We start from the raw sequence: 21,654 nt of genomic DNA, 5'->3' as shown, positions 1-21,654 counted from the left end.
AGAAGATATTTGCAAATGACATATCAGATAAAGGGTTAGTATCCAAATTGTACAAAGAACTTGCCAAACTCAACAGCCAAAAAACAAATAATCCAGTGAAGAAATGGGCAGAAGATATGAATAGACACTTTTTCAAAGAAGATAACCAGATGGCTAATAGACACATGAAAAGATGCTCAACCTCATCGATAGCACCACACACCAGTCAGAATGGTTAAAATTAACAACTCAGGACACAACAGATATTGGTGAGGATGTGGAGAAAGGGGAACCCTTTTGCACTGTTGGTGGGAATACAAACTGGGGCAGCCACTCTGGAAAACTGTGGAGGTTCCTCAAAAAATTAAATATAGAACTACCCTATGACCCAGCAATAGCACTACTAGGAATTCATCTAAAAGATACAAAAATGCTGATTGAAAGGGGCAGATGCACCCACAATGTTTATAGCAGCACTATCAACAATACCCAAATTATGGAGAAAGCCCAAAATTCCATCAATTGATGGATTAAGAAGATATGGTCTCTCTCTCTCTCCACACACACACACACACACACACACTGGAATACTACTCGGTGACGAAAAAGAAGAAATCTTGCCATTTGCAACAATGTGGATAGCACTGGAGGGTATTATGCTAAGCGAAATTAAGTCAGAGAAAGATATCATGATTTCACTCATATGTGGAATATGAGAAACAACAGACATAAGGGAAGGGAAGGAAAAATAAGATAAAAACACTGAGGGATTCAAATTATAAGAGACTTACAAATACAGAACAAACTAAGGGCTGCTGGAATGGGGTGGTGGGTTAAATGGGTGATGGACATTAAGGAGGGCACTTTTTCAGGATGAGCGCTGGATATCATATGTAAGAGATGAAGCACTGGGTTCTACTCCTGAAGCCAAGACTACACTCTATGTTAACTAACTTGAAAAAAAAAAATTTACAACGACAAGAATACTTTTATAATTAAGAAAAGAAGTTCTTCCTATTAAGAAAACATTTACCTTAATAGTTCCAAGATCCATTGGATTTTTCACAATATCATAGTAATTATGGAGCCCCAAAGCATTAACATCAACAGGATTATAAAAGGGCCATGCATAGGACAAGTGTTTCTTTGCAAGCATTTCTTTAAGAATCTCACTACAGTGCCTTAATTGTTCGGTCACTTCAACACTCTTTATGACTTTACATAGTTGCTGAGAATCCGGCAAAACAGTCTTCAGCACATTTTCTTTCATAGGTGGCATTTTCACTGATTTTTTTTCTGCAAGTGTTGGGGAAGATTCACCACTTGCTTTAACTACTGAAGTTGTAGGAGTAGTGGTATCTGCTTTCCTCTTCACACCCCTTGTAACCTGAAACAATTCAATAACAACAACTGTAATTAAAGTGACATTCACAGCAACAGTTTTCAAACTTTTTTTGATGGTTACTCCTACAGTTAAAAAAAAAAAACAAAAAAAAACAAAAAAAAGGAAAAACTTATCAGTACCATGTCGTCTATATATTAAATATTAGTAAAAGTTAATTTCTTTTCTACAGGTAAATTAATAGCTCAAATATTTTCTTCCTACATCCCAAAGAATGGCTTTATGCAAACCTTTGAGATCAATGAGAGATGAGAAGCAGTAAAAGTCACTGTTATGCAAAAACAAGTTCTGAATACCTGAAATCAGCTACGGTATACAATTTTAAATTATCAACCCATCAAGTTATGATTCAAAAGAAGTTACATAACACACACAAAATAGGTAGTTGGGCAACTGATACTAATATAAAAATATATAAGCCAGTTCAAATTCTACCTAAAAATCTCTAAAATTTGGTTCACATTCTAGATCTGTTAAAAAATGTACACAAAGATTGACTGTGGTATACTGAAGACCAATTTTCAGATCAACTTAAAAAAAGGTTTAGTCATTACAACAATCCCTTACACTGAAACATTTTAAAGTCATAGTAAACTTACTTGGGCCACTGTTTGTGAGGTAGTGTTGAATAGAGTACCTTGTGACACGTTTGAAGGAGAAATAGATGTCTTAGGAAATACAGAGGGAATCACTTGCTGCTTAAATACTTTGTCCAGTGCTTTTGGGGATTGTTTTTCTTTACCAGAAGGAACTGCTACATTATGTTGAATCCCTAGTAAAGTGTGAACCAGAGTAAATATGAGTAAAATATAAAACTATTTTTCTATTAGTATTCTATTTTAATTCACTTAGTTCAGCTTTTTAGCAATATAAACACAGGAAACTCCCATTCTCCTTTGAAACCCTCCCACAGGTACTTGCTAACATTTGTTAGACCAATTTAGATATAATATTAGAGACTTCAAACCTGATATTAATGGAAGACTTATCAATTTTATTCAGAAAGGTGCCTGGCTTAAATTTACACTAATAGAGCTCTGTGAGTAGCTTCAGTAAATTTTAGACATCCTGGAGACAAACTACGTAATACTATGTGAGGTGTCCAGAATGCTCTGCATAAATATCCAAGAACCTTAAAACTATGACAGAGCCCATCATTGGTTAACACAAAACAATAGATATGAACATAATCTTCTTATCAATATATCCTTCAGATGACTCTGCCGAAGGAACCACTGTGTATGGTCTTCTGCCTTGTATGTTCCCAGAGAACACCAACACTTAAGACATTTGGATCACATCGCTCTGAAATCTATTATTTCAAAAGTCCATCCTTGTATCCAGGTAACTCCATTCTTCAGACTATGAGACTAATGTGCTGCCCACTACACCAAGAGGGCTGCTACGGTAACTCCATTCTCCTAATCACTCGGGCCATAAACCTTGGAGTCATCTTTGATTCCACGGTCGTTCAAACCCAATATCCCCATCCATAAGCAAACTCTTTTGGCTCTATCTTCTTATCCAGAATCTGATTACAATTACAAGTGGTAATCACCCTGGTCCCAGGCATCAATTCTTAACTGGATTTCTACAGGAGTATCCTGAGCCCTTCCTTCTTCTGCTTTTACGTCCTGTAGTCTGTTCTCTAAATAGCCCTCGAAGTGATATTTTAAATTCAAATAAGATCATGACACTTCTGCTCAATGCCCAATGACTTCTAATCTTTTCTTTTCAAGTAAAAGCCAAAGTCCCTACAATGCCTTGTAAGGACCTGTGTCATCTCTCTACCTATGCTCCTCCCCCACATCCCCACCTCTGCCCTCCTTCCAACCGCACTTCCTATCACTCCACCCCTTCACTAATTTCACTTGGCCTACTGGCCTACTGTCCTCAAATTTGGTAAGCATAAGCAGACAATTTGCTCTGCCTGTAAGGAGATAGCCTCATCAGCTCACTCCAACATTCCCTTCATGCCTTTGCTGAAATGTTACCTTCTCAAGCCACCCTATATAGAACAACTTTCTCCTTCCACTCCCACCACTTTCTTGTTCTCTTATTCTTATTTTTTTCTTTGCCCTTATCACATTTGACATAGAATATATAGATATCCCTGACCCTCCAAATTCTTAACAAACTCAGGAACCAAATATTTTTGAATATATTTTAAGACAGGGCTGGTATTCCTCAATCTCTTATTTCTCATTACTCACTAACTAAAACTTAGGAACCAAAGAGACTGAGATAACCTCCTATCTTTTGATATTCCAACTGTGGCTATTTGAACTCAGGAGCTAAACTGATAAGTATAATGAGAAATACTTACATTTACTTAATGTTACCAATTTCCTCAACAAAAACAAAAACAAAAAGCTCTGTGAGGGGAAAGGAACTTTGTTTTGATCTCTACAATATCCCTTGTGCCTAATACAGTACTTGGGACATAAGAGGACTCAATGGATATTTATTGTATGCTTATTATGTATCAGGCCACCATTCTAGGTGCTCAGGCACAATAATGAACAAGATAGACAGTTTCTGTCCTTGTTGACCATATTGTCTAGTATAAGAAATAGAAAAAAAAAGTAACCAAATTGATTACAATTGATGCTAAGCACTAGAAAGGAAATAAATGGGAGTACTGACAAAAGATAGAGACCTACTATAAAGAAGATAGCCAAAGAAGTCTCTTTGAAGAGGTATCAATTCAGATGTTACTGGAAAGAAGTAACCAGCCAGAGAATGGGGTGGCAGTAAAACTGTATTCCAAGACAATCAGTAGGGAAAACTTCAATGAGTGAGATGAAAGTAGTTCAGGATGAGAATAGAGAAATGGGCAAAGGTTTAATCCCAAAAGGCCACGGTAGGAATTCAGACTTCATTTTAATATGAGAAGCTACAGAGGAGGTTTTAAGCAGGTTAATGATGTATTTTTATTTTTTGATGTATAGTTTATTTTTAAAAGACTGCCTTTGCAGGGCACCTGGGTGGCTCAATCAGTCAAGCGTCCGACTCTTGGTTTCAGCCTTGGTCATGATCTCGTGGCTCATGGGTTCAAGCCCCACATCAGACTCTGTGTTGATGGTGGAGCCTGTTTATGATTCTCTCTCCCCTCCTCTCTACTCCTCCCCTGTTTATGCTCTCTCTCTCAAAATAAATAAACTTAAAAATAAATAAAAATAAAAGACTACTTTTGCTATTGTGTAGAGATCACAGAACAATCGAGATCACAGGGGCTAAGAAGATTGTAGCCCAAGTTAGTATTATTGCAAAAACAATCTTAGGATTGAATTCAAATGATTACTAATGAACAGAAGGAGAGAAAGAATCAAAGAAGGAAGGAATCAAGAACAACTTCTAGGGGCACCTGGGTGGCTCAGTCGGTTAAGCAGCCAACTTCGGCTCAGGTCACGATCTCACAGTCCGTGAGTTCGAGCCCTGCGTCGGGCTCTGTGCTGACCGCTCAGAGCCTGGAGCCCGTTTCAGATTCTGTGTCTCCATCTCTCTCTGACCCTCCCCCGTTCATGCTCTGTCTCTCTCTGTCTCAAAAATAAATAAATGTTAAAAAAAAAAAAAAAGAACAACTTCTACTATTCTGGCTTGAATAACTGTTTATTAGTACCATTTTCTGTTATACAGAATAACCTAAGAAGTTCAGTGTTTAACTATAAGCAAGGTAAATGAGAGATGTGTATAAGACACCCAAGTGGAAATGTCCAGTGACTTGAAGATAATAATTGGTTTCTCCGGGAGGACTGTGTTAGAGATATAGATTTGAGGATTAATAGCATACAGATGGAATTTAGAAAAAGGATACCTAATATCAAGCCCTGAAAAGAAAACCCCAATACTTTAGAAATCGAATAGAAAAGAATAGGGGCACCAGGGTGGTTCAGTCACTTAAGCGTCTGACTCTTGATTTCAGCTCAGGACATGATCTCATGGTTCGTGAGTTTGAGCTCCATGTCGAGCCCCATGCACTAAGAGTGCAAAGCCTGCTTGGGATTCTCTTTCTCCTTCTCTCTCTGCCCCTCCCCTGCTCTCTCCCTCTCAAAAAAAAAAAGTTTGTTTTCAGTATTTAGAAAAGAATGATAACGCCAAGAGGACTACAGAATGGGAAGTAAGCTCACACAACTAGAGTGTGCACAAAGAATAAAGGCATTTCAAGAAAGAGACAGTAGCCTTCTAAAGCAAATACTGATTAAGATCAAGTAAAATGAGAATAGAAAAATATTACTTAAATATTGTCACATGAAGACTGATCCAGCTCATGAAGGCAATGGCCCAAAGTGACAGAGAGGGAAAGGATCCTTTTATAGACCTTTGCTCTAGCTGATCCCCCTGCCTGGAATGTTCTTCTTTGTTCAAATCTTAACTTCTTAATGAGGCCCACTCTGAACCCATCATGTTTGTTTGCCTCTCTTTTCCTACTACGATGTAAACTCCAAGATGGCAAAAGTTTTTGTTTTGTTTGATATATCTCAAGAATGCTGACCAGTGTGGTGGCACCTAAAAGTTACTCAAGTATTTCATCTATCAATTCAGTTTAATGTACTAAATTTAAATTTCTTCTTTGCCATAATGTATCAACACATAACTACATTATTTGGCTGTCATATGACAATTTCCCTACCACTGTGCATAAAAATGACATGACTCTGGCAGTAGAAAACTCCTAAAAAAAGTTATTTGGAAATTCTACCAATCCTTCAAGACCAAACTCAGCTTCTATCACCCCTAAAGCCTTCTCCAGCTTTGCCAGTGTGAATTTCTTACTCTTTTGGACTATAGCACATACTATGTGTAATTTCATCTGACATCTATTATAATGCATGTCTTATTTTTTTTTTAAGTTTTATTTATAACTAAAACGTAAATTGAAGCTGAGAGTTAGGCTGGTTATGCATCTTTGTAACCATCACAATATGTGCATTTTAAGTGACAAACACCCAAATACATTAATGACAGAAAAACGAAGTCAAAGAACTTTTGTCTGACGGAATCTTATGCTTTTAGCAATAATCTGAGCATCTGAAACAAGTAGCTACAACTTAACCACCAAGAAAGTATTAAATATTTTTTAAGGGAAGCATTCTAAAGATAAATAATTTTTACCATGCTTGATAATTTAAGTCAGCAATAATTATCACTTTGCTTTAACAATTTAAATGGCATACTGATATACTCTTGCAGAACCCTAGGCCATTTACTGTCAGACTTAAGAACAACCTTTTCCAAAGGTGAGAATCAAATAATAACTTTAATAAACAGTGAGTATCTCACAGGATTGGGTAAAGCTTTAAGTCATGACCCATCTTAAAGATCTATCAACAACAAGGAAAAAAGCACACATTATTATCAATTAAAACAATCTTATAGTGGTATAAGTCTCCTATATCCCAGCCACTTAACTATATACTTTACAAACACAAAAGCTAAATATTTTTCCTGATATTATACACGAAGAAACTAACATGGAATGGTGATTAAGAAACTTAGCCAAAATGTACACCTGCAGTGATCTAAAAATAAACCAACATTTCATCTATGACAATTTTGGTTAACCTCTACCATAAATCCAACTGAATACCTAAGATTAGTTTTGTAACTCCATACTTAAATATTATGATTATTAGCTGTAAAATATTTCCCTCTAAAGTTTGTTTGTTTGTATGTTTTGAATTAAAAGATAGGAGAATCCTCAGACACAACAGTAACATTTCTTTCTTAGCTATGGGATCTTTGGTACAAGGAACATTGAAAATTTTTGCCCTCTTATTAGTATAGCACAGATACAAGATCCACTAAAAATACTAATAAATTTATGGGGTGCTTACTATGTGAATGGCACTGTGCTATAGGAAATCTCAGACTCCAAGGCCATAATCGAGACAATCCTCTCTAATCTTTTATGATAGCCATCCTTGTTTTCAAAGTTTGCCTTAGTGTTTAAATGGACACCTCATACCAATAAATAGGATATAGAAGGACTTCGGATTGCCTATCTCCTTTGAGGGATTTATTTAGTTCTAGTCATTATATTTATACATGCACATGTACACATTCATATAATATAAAACACAGAGAAAGAAAGAAAACATAAAACTTTTCTGTCTTACCTTTCTTTATTCTTTCCTTACCACCTATAATTTGTTCTTCTTGTGGCATCTGAGATAATTTCTGCCTAAACAACTTCTCTAGAGCTTGTGCCATAAGAACAATGTCATCTCCAGGCTAGAAAATATGTAAGATTACAACATGATCAACAATTCAGGCTACCTTAGAGAAGACAGTGACACAGTACTCTTAGTATTTACTAAACAGTATTTATGGCTTCTAAATTAAGTTTACAAAATAGTGCAGTGGCTCATATTTTAAATTCTAACAAGTCACGTTAGAATGTAACATGTAACTTCTAAAAATAACCCAGGTAGCCTTTATGAGTAATAGAGGATTACAATCCAACCAATCCTACTAATACAGAAAGGTTTTAGAAATTAAAATTTCTACCTCACAAATAAGTTAAAATATATTCATGGCTGTGCAAAGTACATGACTTGACTTGATGTGATTGTTTTCAATTAACTATAAGTGATAAAATGACACTGCAGAGCTAATTTAGTTTTTAAATCTTTTTTAAAAATTTATTCTGAGAGCGTGTGTGCATGGGCGCAAGCTGGGAGGGACAAAGAGGCTCCACCCTCAGCAGAATCCCAGGGTGACCTGAGCCTGACCTGAGCCAAAATCAAGAGTTGGTCACTTAAATGACTGAGCCATCCAGCTGCCCCTTTTTTTTTTCTTTCAGTTTTTAAATCTTAACTACCTGCTTGGAAGTCTTCCACTTGCTTTACTCACTACTGATAAAAAGCCTAAAGCAGAGAACACTGACTTCGAGTTAAGTATGTCAGGAAAATTACTGAACTTCATTTTAATATGTTAAATGTAAAAATACACTTGACATTGTTAAATTAAAATGAAGTTTCCAATGGCACTTTCAGAATACCATTAGTTCTGATTTTTTAAAAAAAATTCATATTGACTAAGAGTCTTACATTTTTTATTTTTATTTTATTTATTTTTGATTTTATTTTTAATTTTTTAAAATTTACATCCAAATTAGTTAACATATAGTGCAACAATGATTTCAGGAGTAGATTCCTTAATGCCCCTTACCCATTTAGCCCATCCCCCTTCCCACAACCCCTCCAGTAATCCTCAGTTTGTTCTCCATATTTATGAGTCTCTTATGTTTTGTCCCCCTCCGTTTTCATATTATTTTTATTTCCCTTTCCTTATGTTCATCTGTTTTGTCTCTTAAAGTCCTCATAGGAGTGAAATCATATGATTTTTGTCTTTCTCTAATTTCACTTAGCATAATACCCTCCAGTTCCATCCACGTAGTTGCAAATGGCAAGATTTCATTCTTTTTGATTGCCGAGTAATACTCCATTGTGTGTGTGTGTGTGTATGTGTGTGTGTGTATATATATATATATATATATATATATATATATATATGCCACATCTTCTTTATCCATTCATCCACCAATGGACATTTGGGCTCTTACCATACTTTGGCTATTGTTGATAGTACTGCTATAAACATGGGATGCATGTGTCCCTTCGAAACAGCATACCTATACCCCATGGATAAATGCCTAGTAGTGTAATTGCTGGGTTGTAGGGTAGTTCTATTTTTAGTTTTTTGAGGAGCCTCCATACTGTTTTCCAGAGTGGCTGCACCAGCTTGCACTGACACCAACAATGCAAAAGAGATCCTCTTTCTCCGTGTCCTTGCCAACATCTGTTGTTGACTCAGTTGTTAATGCTAGCCATTCTGGCAGGGGTAAAGTGGTGTCTCATTGTGGTTTTGATTTGTATTTCCCTGATGATGAGTGATGTTGAGCATTTTTTCATGTGTTGGTTGGCCATCTGGATGTCTTCCTTGAAGAAGTGTCTATTCATGTCTTTTGCCCATTTCTTCACTGCATTATTTGTTTCTTGGGTGTTGAGTTTGTTAAGTTCTTTATAGATTTTGGATACTAACCCTTTATCTGATATGTCATTTGCAAATATCTTCTCCCATTCTGTCGGTTGCCTTTTAGTTTTGCTGACTGTTTCCTTTGCTGTGCAGAAGCTTTTTATTTTGATGAGGTCCCAGTAGTTCATGTTTGCTTTTGTTTCCCTTGCCTCCAGAGATGTGTTGAGTAAGAAGTTGCTGTGCCCAAGATCAAAGAGGTTTTCGTCTGCTTTCTCCTTGAGGATTTTGATGGCTTCCTGTCTTACATTGAGGTCTTTCATCCATTTTGAGTTTATTTTTGTGAATGGTGTAAGAAAGTGGTCTAGTTTCATTCTTCTTCATGTTGCCGTCTAATTATCCCAGCACCATTTGCTAAAGAGGCTGTCTTTATTCCATTGGATATTCTTTCCTGCTTTGTCAAAGATTAGTTGGCCATACATTTGTGGGTCCAATTCTGGGTTCTCTATTCTGTTCAACTGATCTGAGTGTCTGTTCTTGTGCCAGTACCATACTGTCTTGATGATTACAGCTTTGTAGTATAGCTTGAAGTCTGGAGTCTGGGATTGTGATGCCTCCTGCTTTGGTTTTCTTTTTCAAGATCGCTTTGGCTATTTGGGGTCTTTTCTGGTTCCATAAAAATTTTAGGATTATTTGTTCTAGCTCTGTGAAAAATGCTGGTTTGATAGGAATTGCACTGAATATGTAGATTGCTTTGGGTAGTATTGACATTTTAACAATATTTGTTCTTCCTATCCAGGAGCATGGAATCTTTTTCCATTTTTTTGTGACTTCTTCAATTTCTTTCATAAGCTTTCTATAGTTTTCAGTGTATAGATTTTTCATCTCTTTGGTTGGATTTATTCCTAGTATTTTATGGGTTTTGGTGCAACTCTAAATGGGATCGATTCCTTGATTTCTCTATCGCTTCATTGTTGGTGTATACGAATGCAACTGATTTCTGTGCGTTGATTTTATATCCTGCGACTTTGCTGAATTCATGGATCAGTTCTAGCAGGTTTTTGGTGGAATCTTTTGGGTTTTCCATATAGAGTATCATGTCATCTGTGAAGAGTGAAAGTTTGGCCTCCTCCTGGCCTACTCGGATGCCTTTTATTTGTGTTTTCTGATTGCAGAGACTAAGACTTCCAATACTATGCTGAATAACAGTGGTGAGAGTGGACATCCCTGTCTTGTTCCTGACCTTAGGGGAAAGCTTTTAGTTTTTTCCCATTGAGGATGATATTAGCATTGGGTCATTCATATATGGCTTTTATGATCTCGAGGTATACTCCTTCTATCCCTACTTTCTTGATGGTTTTTATCAAGAAAGGATGCTGTATTTTGTCAAATGTTTTCTCTGCATCTATTGAGAGGATCATATGGTTCTTGTTAAGAGTCTTAAATGTAAGGTGGCACTGATAGTTTGGGAACCAAATTTCTATTACATTTCAGCATCACTAGTGATTTTGAGTATATGGGATGCAAGTTTTAAAATATTTAGATATGGAACAGCTTAAAAAGGATGCAGTACTCTAGGAAACAGGAATACTATATGGAGAAAAAGCTTAATACACAAATCCAGTTTTACGGATGAAAGCAAAAGTGAAAATTAGGGTCAAAATGTCCGCATACAGTATCAGACAAGTGAATGCATCAACACAAATGCAAACACTACTACTGGAATAGAACACAGTATCTTTAGGTTAACTTGCCATGTCATGAAGTTTAGATGTACATAATTTGTTTGAATCCATACCATGAACATTTAACTTAGATTGGTTTATCATTTATAACTGAAATGGCAGAAGTATGGTAAAGAACACATAAATGATACTTTATTCACAGAAACCAGCTATCACTGGCATTTTGGCTCAGGTTATGTTCTCATGGTCTGTGAGATCAAGTCCCATGTTGGGCTCTGCACTGACAAGTCCCATGTTGGAGTCAGCTTGGGAATTTCTCCCTCCCTCTCTGCCCCCCTCCCATTCACACACATGCTCCCTCTCTTTCCAAATAAATAAATAAACATTTCAAAAAATGAAAAAAAACATAAAAACCATTACAGGTATTCAGGCAAAATTATGGCAAATAGATCGTGAAAAAATATCGATACATGAAAATTATGAAATCCAGCAAAAAAAACACCCCTATCCTTAAAAATATGTAAAATACCCCAGGGGCGCCTGGGTGGTTCAGTCAGTTAAGCGTCCAACTTTGGCTCAGGTCATGATCTTGCTTTGGCTCAGGTCATGATCTCGCGGTCTGTGAGTTCAAGCCCCGCGTCGGGCTCTGTGCTGACAGCTCAGAGCCTGGAGCCTGTTTCAGATTCTGTGTCTCCCTCTCTTTGACCCTCCCCCGTTCATGCTCTGTCTCTCTCTGTCTCAAAAATAAATAAACGTTAAAAAAATTTTTTAAATAAAAAAAAAAAAATGTAAAATACCCCAAATCAAGGTATGAAAACTGAAATCAGCACACTTTTTATTCACATCCTGTATATGTAAGACCAAAAAAATAATTAAGTATAACATAAACCTTACATACCTTGTTGTATAAATAGCAATTTGAGAACATTATGTTGAAGTCTTCTATACACTCTGAAGCCTTCATATAATATTTATGTTCTAAGCGCTTCTTAATTGTATTTAAATCCATAGGGGTTTTTATAATGGTGTAATAATCCTGTGGTTTTCATGAAAAAAATTCTAAATGTTAGTAGTAAGAACAAATTCATTACAACTATTGGTACACAAAGAAACTTAAGAAGCTATATACGTGTAACTAGAAAGAGCAATTGATTACCTTTAAAAGGCTATAATCTAGAAAACAAAACTTTTGTGATGAGAAACAAAGCTGACTGCCATGGCATTTTTCTTCAGAGAAAAAAATAAACAACAAATAAGACTAACAAAGACAAGAACATAAGAGTAGAACTATCCTGGAAAATAAAAAGTGAAAGGCGTGAAGAAAAACCTAGGATTTAGGAAGTATGACAGACCCAGAGTATAATCCCAGTGCCATGGTTTACTACTTAACAAATTACTTAACCGTTCTGTTACCAGATGGCTAAAAATTCCTAACAGAAGACCTAAAATTGAATTCTATGTATGATGCCTCTAAGTCTTATGTATGATGCTTCTAAGACAAGAAGTGTCAAGAGCAACTTCATGGAGAAGGTGACATTCATGACAACCTTGCATCAAAAGGTCAAACGACATTCAAAAAAAAGTGACACATTCTATAACAAGAAAGCATTAACTATAATTCACTACAAACTGTTAAAATAAGAATTAATGCTTAGAAAAATGAGCTTTGTCTTTTAAAAAAAATGCTCATTGGGAAATTCTTCAGTGGTACGGAATAAATCATCTTTATTAAAGATATTTTATAATATTAAAGACTAGTTTATTTCTTTTAGAGATTTATGGGATTTTTCTTTTATAATTAACATAATCATAGGACACACTTACAGGCAACTTTAGTTTCACAGCATCGACAGGCTGCTGAAAAGGCCAGGAAAAATTATGCCTCCATAAAGCCTTCAGGACAACTTTTTGTAGATACTGCAGTTGATTTGTCAATCGCCCATTTTTCTTAGTATTTATATATTCTGGTGGTGGAGGGTTAACAATTGCTGTTTGTCGACTTGACAGAGACATTCTTAACTGCGTCAAACACTGATAGTACAATGTTGCCTACAAATACACGTCCTTAAAACACAAATACAAAACTAAGTTACTTTCAAAGCACATTTAATATAGTTTCTATAGGAACTAAAAAGGGTTAAAGAGTGGTATTATATTTTGCAGTACATCATGATTAAGACAAAAAAGCCAAATGATAAATGAATCCATTTTTACACAAATACAAACCTTTTTCTATGTAAGTACTAAGAGTTCTTTCATTATGTATGCCTTAGTTTTGGATGATTTAAGGTATTTAAAATTTCACAGTATTTCTTCTGCCTTTCTAAAACACAAACTGAGGTCTTAACAGGAAAAGTCTGTAAGTTCCTGGTAAAAAAGAATTAACAGGAATGTTTATAGTTACTCTACAATTATTAATTCAGTGAAAGAAGAAAGGCAAAATAAAGGATTTTTCTGGCTAATTTAAGTGATTTATTTTTTTTAAGTATGCTCCATGCCCAACGTGGGGCTTGAATTCATGACCCTGAGATCAAGAGTCACATGCTCCAACAGAGTGAACCAGCCAGGCACCCCTAAAGTGTGCCTTTTAAAACCTATTAGAAAGAAATATGACACATATTAAAATGCTAGTCTTTAGTGCATATTACTATATCTAAAGTAAAACTTCGTATTTCAGTAAGACAATATCTAAAATTCCTACACAGCATTATTACTTTAAGGATAAAAGAGCAAAGGTACTACGAAGTACATCAATGAAACAAAAGGCGAGTTTAAATAAATTGTCCATTTTTTTAGAACAGTGTTAGATTTAGCCAGTGTATTTGTTTGCATTAAAGCAGTGTTAGTTAGGGGCACCTGGGTGGCTCAGTCGGTTGAGCGTCCGACTTCAGCTCAGGTCATGATCTCACAGTTCATGGGTTCGAGCCCCGCATCAGGCTCTGTGCTGACTGCTTGCTCAGAACCTGGAGCCTGCTTTGGATTCTGTGTCTCCTTCTCTCTCTGCCCCTCCCCCACTCACACTTTGTCTCACTGTTCCTCAAAAATAAATGTAAAAAAAAAAAAAAATTAAAGCAGTGTTAGTTCTCAACCACGTATTAATCACTTCTGGATCTTTTTAAAGAAATTGTGATAAAATACATAAAATTTACCATTTTAACTATTTTTAAGTGTACAGTTCAGTGGTATTAAGTATACTCATTTTTGAGCAACTAATCTTTAGAACCTTTTCATCTTGCAAAACTGAAACTCTATACCTATTAAATAACTCCTCATTCTCTATTCACCCCAGCCCCTGGCAACCACCATCCTGTTTCTACGAATTTAACTACTCTAGGTATCTAAGTGGAATCATATAATATTTGTCTTAGTATAATGTCCTCAAGATTAATCTATATTGTAGCATGTCAGAACTTCCTTCATTTTATAAAGTTCAATATTTAATTATCTGTATGTCACATTCTGTGTATCCATTCATTTCCACCTCTTGGCTATTATGAATACTGCTACAAACATGGGTGTATAGTTATCTCTTCAAGACCCTGCCTTCATTTCTTATGGATACACCCCAGAAATGCAGAAGTGAGAACTGCTGGACCACATGGTAATTTTTTTTTTTGAGGAGTCCCATACTGTTTTCCATAGCACCAGCAATATTTTACATTCCCATCAACAGTCTACAGGGTTCCAATTTTCTCCACCTCTTCACAACACTTTTATTTAATTTTATTTTTTTATTAAAAAAAATTTTTTTTAACGTTTATTTATTTTTGAGACAGAGAGAGACAGAGCATGAACAGGGGAGGGGCAGAGAGAGGGAGACACAGAATCAGAAGCAGGCTCCAGGCTCTGAGCCATCAGCCCAGAGCCCGACACGGGGCTCGAACCCACGGACCATGAGATCGTGACCTGAACCGAAGTCGGACGCTCAACCGACTGAGCCACCCAGGCGCCCCTAATTTTATTTTTTTAATTACCAGCCATTATAATGGGTGTGAGGTGTTGTGGATCATTTTAAAAATACCAATGACAAATGCCCAGGCCCCTTGGAGACAGGGCTTGCAAATCAGTTTACTCTTTACAGATCCCCAGTGCTTGTGATGTATAGCCAGGATTAAGAACCACTACACTGAAGTGAATTAACTTGGAGGCGATTAACAATCTTATAATTTATTTCACTTCATTACACTCTTCTCATGTCATACAAATGCGAACTTTTTTTTAATTTTTTTTTTTTAATGTTTTTATTTTTGAGAGAGACAGCATAAGCTGGGGAGGGGCAGAGAGGGAGACACAAAATGTGAAGTAGGCTCCAAGCTCTGAGCTGTCAGCAGAGCCTGACACAGGGCTCGAGCTTGTGAACCACGAGATCATACCTGAGCTGAAGGCAGAGGCTTAACTGACTTATCCACCCAGGTGCCCATGGACTACAACCATTAATGTCATTAACAAAGGGGATAGTGTTACAACTGAAACTGATTCTGTTTTGCAATTAAAGTTAACCTATCTTTGGAGTGTCCCAATTACTAGACCCTCTTTTTCACAAAGATAACCACTAAGATAACTTCTTTCCCATAGATTAAATTGTGACTGCTTTTGACCTTTACATAAATGTAGTATTATTTACTATGTATTACACTGTGTATGGCCTTTCATCAATATTATGTTTATGAGATTTATCTGTTATTTGTTCGTCTTCATTGCTGTATAGTATATTATGATTGAATTGGACTATACAATCAATCCAACTCATCTTGCAACTTTTGGGTTGCTTACAGTGTCTGACATCTTTGTACATGCTATGAACATGCTTGTGGTGAATATGCACATACATTATTTTGGGTATAAACTCAGAAGTGAAAATGTTGGGTCATAAGTTTTGTGTATTCAACTTTAGGAGATACCAGATTTCAAAAATGTACCAATTTATAGGAGCAGCAGTTTCAGAATCCCACTTATTCCATATCCTTGTTAATATTTAGGGTTAGCAGGGTGCCTGGGTGTCTCAGTTGGGTGAGCCTCTTTGACTCTTGTCATGAGCTCATGGTTTGTGGGTTCCAGCCTGCATCTGGTTCTGCATAAGCAGTGAGGAGCCTGCTTGTCTCCCTCTCTCTGCCCCTCCCCTGCGTGCTTTCTCAAAAAATAAATAAAAACACACAAAAAATTGTTTCAATTAAAAAAAATTATCAGTGCATTCCATTTTAGCCATTCTGGTGAACGTATGATGGGATCTCATTGTGATTTTTATATTTCACTGAGGATTCATGATATGAAAAACCTGTTTAATGTCTATTGACCACATGAATATCTTCTTTGTCAATCACCTGCTGAAGTGTCCTACCCATTTTTCTATTCGGTTGTCTGCTATTATCTTACTGATTTTTAGTTCTTCATATAGTCTGAATACAAAACCTTTGTTATGTGTGGTCCAAGTATTTCTCCATGCGTTTCCTTCACAACCTTATTTTAAATAGGCATTTTTAAAAAAATTTGTTTTATTTATTTTTGAGAAAGACAGAACACAAGTGGGGGAGGGGCAGAGAGAGAGAGAGGGAGACACAGAATCCAAAGCAGGCTCCAGGCTCCAAGGTGTCAGCACACAGCCCGATTCGGGGCTCGAACTCACATACCATGAGATCATGACCTGAGCCGAAGTCAGACACTTACCCAACTGAGTCACCCAGGCACCCCATAAATAGGCATTCTTGTCTGCAATGTTAATCCATCAGCTACTACTGTTTTGCCACTACCTTGTTTATCTACTGGTTTACTATCTGTCTCCCAAACCCTCTCTCCTGCTTTGTTTGTATTGCTATAGGACAGACTGAGGTCTTGTTTGACTAATGCCTAGGACAGAGCCTACAGAGGCTGAATTAAAGTGTTCAGATTCAGTTTTATGTTAGAGATAGAGAAGATGTGACTTTTTATATAGGGAGAAATAGGGGAAGAAATCAAGAATGTTTTACTTTTGGGGCACCTAGGTGGCTCAGTCTGTTAAGCATCCAACTTTACCTCAGGTCATGATCTCATGACTTGGGAATTCAGGCCCTGTGTAGGACTCTGTGGACAGCTCAGAGCCTGGAGCCTGCTTCAGACTGTGTCTCCCTGTCTCTCTGTCCCTCCCCTGCCCATGCTCTGTCTCTCTCAAAATAAACATTAAATTAAAAAAAATTTTTTTAAAGAATGTTTTACTTTTAAGTCTCGTTGCTCAGGAATCTGCCTTAAAAAAAAGATGAATGAATGACTTAATGAATGCTTATCAGTTAAAAAAATGCCTTTTCCAAACCTGTTCCCCTCATCAAAACCTCAACTCCACTATACCCTTTTGCAAAGGATCTCAGTTTACAAGAGAAACCATTTAAAAAAAATTTTAACATTTATTTTTGAAAGACAAAGACAGACAGAGCACTAGTGGGGGAGGGGCCGAGAGAGAGGGAGACAGAATCAGAAGCAGGCTCCAGGCTCTGAGTTATCAGCAGAGCCCGATGTGGGGCTTGAACCCACAAACCGAACCATTAGATCATGACCTGAGCCGAAGTTGGATGCTTAACCAACTGAACCACCCTGGTGTCCCAAAGAGACACCCTTTAAAAATTAATTTCCCTTGACTTCTTTTATTTCCTGTTCTATTTCCTCTTACTTCATAAGTGCCTCCCCTTTTCCATGAAGATCTTTCCCCTTTTCCAGAATCCTATTACTTCATTAATAATTCCTTTATTTCTGCTATTGTAGGTTCCTTTTTTAATTAGGTTTAAGAAAGTTTTCCTCTAAAGATTATACAATACATAATTATATTTCCTGCTCTTAAGACTATATTTTCTATAGTTTTATTTGTAATTAAGTCTTATTTGTAATTTGCCTTTAGAAATTAGTTATTTATAATTAATTTCTGCTAGTATTTATGTCTGTAGGTATGCTCTAGTCAGCCTTAAATTTTTTCCTTAAAAACACCTTTCCACACAAAAACCTGCACACAGTTGTTTATAGCAGCTTTATTAAAACTTTGCCAAAACTTGGAAGCAACCAAGATGTCCTGCAGAAGGAGAATGGATAAACTGGGAAACATCCAGAAAACGGAAGGTTATTTAGCGCTAAAAATAAAAGAACTATCAAGCCATGAAAAGACATGGAGGAATATTAAATGCATATTAAGCAAAATAAGCCAATCTGAAAAGGCTACATACATACTGTATGATTCCAACTATGAGATTCTGTAAAAGGCAAACTATGGAGACAGCAAAAAGATCAATGGTTACCAGGAGTAGGGGAGAGGGAAGGAGAAAAAGATGGAGAGCACAGAGGATTTTTAGGGCAGTGAAAAGACTTCATATTAGATCATAATGATGGATACATGCCATTATACATTTGCCCAAACCCTAAGAATGTACAACATCAAGAGTGAACTCTAAAGCAAACAAAGGACTTTGGGTGATAATGAGCTATCATTGTAGGTTCATCTACATATTTTGCCAAAAATATCTAACAATCTTTTAGATTTAATTTTCATGTAACAAAATTAAAGGGCTAGGGCATCTGGGTAGCTTAGTGGGTTGAGCATCTGACTCTGTTTCGGCTCTGGTCAGGATCTCATGGTTTGTGATTTGGAGCCCCATGTCAGGCTCTGCGCTGACAGTGCAGAGCCTGCTTGGGATTCTCTCTCTCCCCCTCAAAATGAAATAAATAAACTTAAAAAAAAATTAAAGGGCTAGAGCTGCACTGTCCAATATAACAACCTCCAGCCACATGGAAGTATTTAAGTTCAAATTAACCAAAATTTCCTAAGTCAAAAACTCATCCACATTTCAAATGCTCAATAGCCATAAGTTATAAGTCTATTGGCTACTATATGGGACAATGCAGCTATAAAACATTGCTATCAGTGCAGGAAAGTTCTGTGGGACAGTGCTAGAAAAAAAATGAAACAAAACCATTAAGAAAACAGACAAATGTAGAATATATAATATTCTATAAGACAAATGACCTAAAACAAATAAAAAAAGACAAATGGTCTGTCTTTTATAAAAAGATTATAAAAGAAAATGTCTGAAGACATAACAGAACTCAATTTTATCATCCTAGATCAAATATTGGTTTGAGATCAACTATTAAATATATTTTGGGGACAACTAGGGAAAATTATGGAATTGTTCATTTTGACAGGTTTGAGAATACGTTATGATAGATATGAGAATAGTATAGTGATTATGTAAGAAAAGTGTTTAAATGTATGCTCAAAAAATTTGATGTGAATAACAACATTAAAATAGGTTCTAAATGATTTGGGAGAAAAACCTATATACACAAGCAAACAGGGCAAAATATTGACAATTGTTGGTAGATATACAGGTGTTCTTGGTCTATTTTTTCTATATATTAGAAATTTTAAGCAATAAACTTATGGTACACTGTGGCTGAAGGCTGCAGATGGACTGATCATGAACAAGAGCTCTGATTTATCATTGGGCAAAAGAATAGTTAATTATTTCCTTTACAAAATATTCTTTGTAATTACCCCAGTCTTTCTGTTAAATGTATTTTAATCTTCCATTTCTTATTAAAAAATTTTAATTTTTTAATGTTTATTTTTGAAAGATAGGGAGGGAGGGAGAGAGAGGGAGAAAAAGGGAGAGAGAGAGACAGAAAGGGAGACAGAACCCAAAGCAGGCTCCAGGCTCTGAGCTGTCAGCACAGAGCCTGACATGGGGCTCGAACTCACAAACTGTGAGATCATGACCTGAGCCGAAGTCAGATGCTTGACTGAGCAACCCAGGCACCCCCTTATCTAAAAAAATTTTTAAAGGAGTTGTGGTGGGGGCACCTGGGTGGCTCAGTCGGTTAAGTGTCTGACTTCAGCTCAGGTCATGATCTCACAGTTTATGAGTTCAAGCCCCGCGTTGGGCTCTATGCTGACAGCTTAGAGCCTAGAGCCTGCTTTGGATTCTGTGTCTCCCTCTCTCTCTCTGCCCCTCCCCTGCTCATGCTGTGTGTCTGTCTCAAAAATAAATAAAACATAAAAAAATTTTTTTAAGGAGTTGTGGTATTTTATAGTTGGCAAATTTCTGTTAGCTGACACGATTCTACTTTCTCTAAAGCTTTTCTTTTATTATTAATCCTAATAATTTTATTATTAATTTTTATTAGAAAATGTTCTCAGTAATAGAAAACAAAATGCCAGCATAATAGTTCAGCAACACAAACCCCCAAAAGATTTTCACCTTATTTGATATAATGGTAGGTTCTAATCAGCTGAAAGGTGTCACTTACTTATACTCCAACATGATTAAACTATGGAGTTACAAGTATACTGCCAAATATACATAACCTGTAGCCTCTCTTATCTCTGTGAAAGTTCACTGTTGTTTCCAATGTTCATGGTGAGTTGTCATTTTATTATTGTTTCTGCTTTCAGACACTTTTTATCCATGGAAAGACAGCAAAGGCAGATGAAATCTTATCTCATCTCTTAAGAATTCATCTCTTAAGAATGAGAATTCATCTCTTAAGAATCTCTATCTCTTAAGAATTCAATGTTACATAACAACCACCACTGACAATTGCACAGACAATGTAACAAATTCTGAAAAGTTCTGGTTTACTTTGATGAAGATAATCACATAAATAGTATCACCTTGTCAGATCATTCTATGGTTCCATGAACAAATTGGCTGAAAATCAGATGTTTATTTTATTTTATGTTCTATTTTAGAGAAAGAGCACATGCAAGCAGGGGAGAGGGGGAGAGGGACAGAGAAAGAGAATCCCAATCAGGTCCCACACTCAGCACAGAGCCCAATGCAAGGCTTCATCCTATGATCCTGGGACCGTGACCTGAGCTGAAATCAAGAGACACTCAATTGAGCCACCCAGCTGCCCTGAAAATCAGACCTGTTTTGTTCACTTAATAGCTCATTATAAAATAATCTTTTGAGTTTTGGAAAAATTCTTAAGGATGATATACTATTTATAGACTTCATTAAAAAATGAGTTTATTTGAATTTTAACATCCATGTGGCATACAAAGTTTCCTTTCCCATTCTTCTTCCTTAGCCAACTAGGACCCCTCCTTACTGTTAGCAGTTTCTTGTGCATCCTTTTAGAAACTTTTTTACACTTAATTCATATTAGAAATGGTCCCAGAGCAGCTCCATTTTTAAATTTATTTATTTTGAGAAAGAGAGAGAGGAAGAGGCAGAAAGAGAGGGAGAGAGAGAATCCCAAGCAGGTTCCGCACTATCAGTGCAGACCTTGATGTAGGGCTTCACTTCACAAACCATGAGATCATGACCTGAACAGAGATTGAGTCACTTGCTTAACCAAATGAGCCTCCAAGAACCCCCAACCCCTCTATTTTTAATGGCTTCCCATTAAATACATATAATGTTGCAATCAATATCCTCATAAATACATCATTGCTTACATCTGCCAATACCTATTAGAGATATATATATTTTTTTGGCCTGGCCTTTGGATATATTTCTATTAATGATTTTTAGGACAACACTTTTACCTATTGCTATATGTTTAATTGCCGTTGAGAGATTCTAATTTATATCTCTACCAACAACATACAAGAATAAAAATTTAAACTTCTAAGAAACAAAAGTCTTTGAAGTG

General features: G+C 36.3%; 1 protein-coding gene across 7 annotated transcripts in view; it reads right to left on the bottom strand.

Annotated features, from left to right (window-relative positions):
* The window catches only part of BRDT (bromodomain testis associated), a 79,764-nt gene that overhangs the window by 55,084 nt on the left and 3,026 nt on the right, over positions 1-21,654 (bottom strand). For 4 of the 7 annotated variants that reach the window (XM_045036183.1, XM_019837429.3, XM_019837425.3 and 1 more), the window contains 5 exons: positions 12,868-13,107; positions 11,942-12,079; positions 7,501-7,615; positions 1,981-2,153; positions 1,013-1,366 (listed from right to left, as the gene is read on the bottom strand). In XM_045036183.1, coding sequence (XP_044892118.1) covers positions 1,013-1,366; positions 1,981-2,153; positions 7,501-7,615; positions 11,942-12,079; positions 12,868-13,056 — 969 coding nt within the window. In that variant the 5' untranslated portion in view covers positions 13,057-13,107. Of the gene's footprint in view, positions 1-1,012; positions 1,367-1,980; positions 2,154-7,500; positions 7,616-11,941; positions 12,080-12,867; positions 13,108-13,269; positions 13,411-21,654 lie in introns of all 7 variants that reach the window. The other 3 variants (XM_019837426.3, XM_045036184.1, XM_019837424.3) reach the window with 1 other exon arrangement.

Source organism: Felis catus, chromosome C1, assembly GCF_018350175.1.
Source record: "Felis catus isolate Fca126 chromosome C1, F.catus_Fca126_mat1.0, whole genome shotgun sequence".
Classification (NCBI taxonomy): domain Eukaryota; kingdom Metazoa; phylum Chordata; class Mammalia; order Carnivora; family Felidae; genus Felis; species Felis catus.
This window is presented reverse-complemented; position numbering and strand designations above follow the sequence as displayed.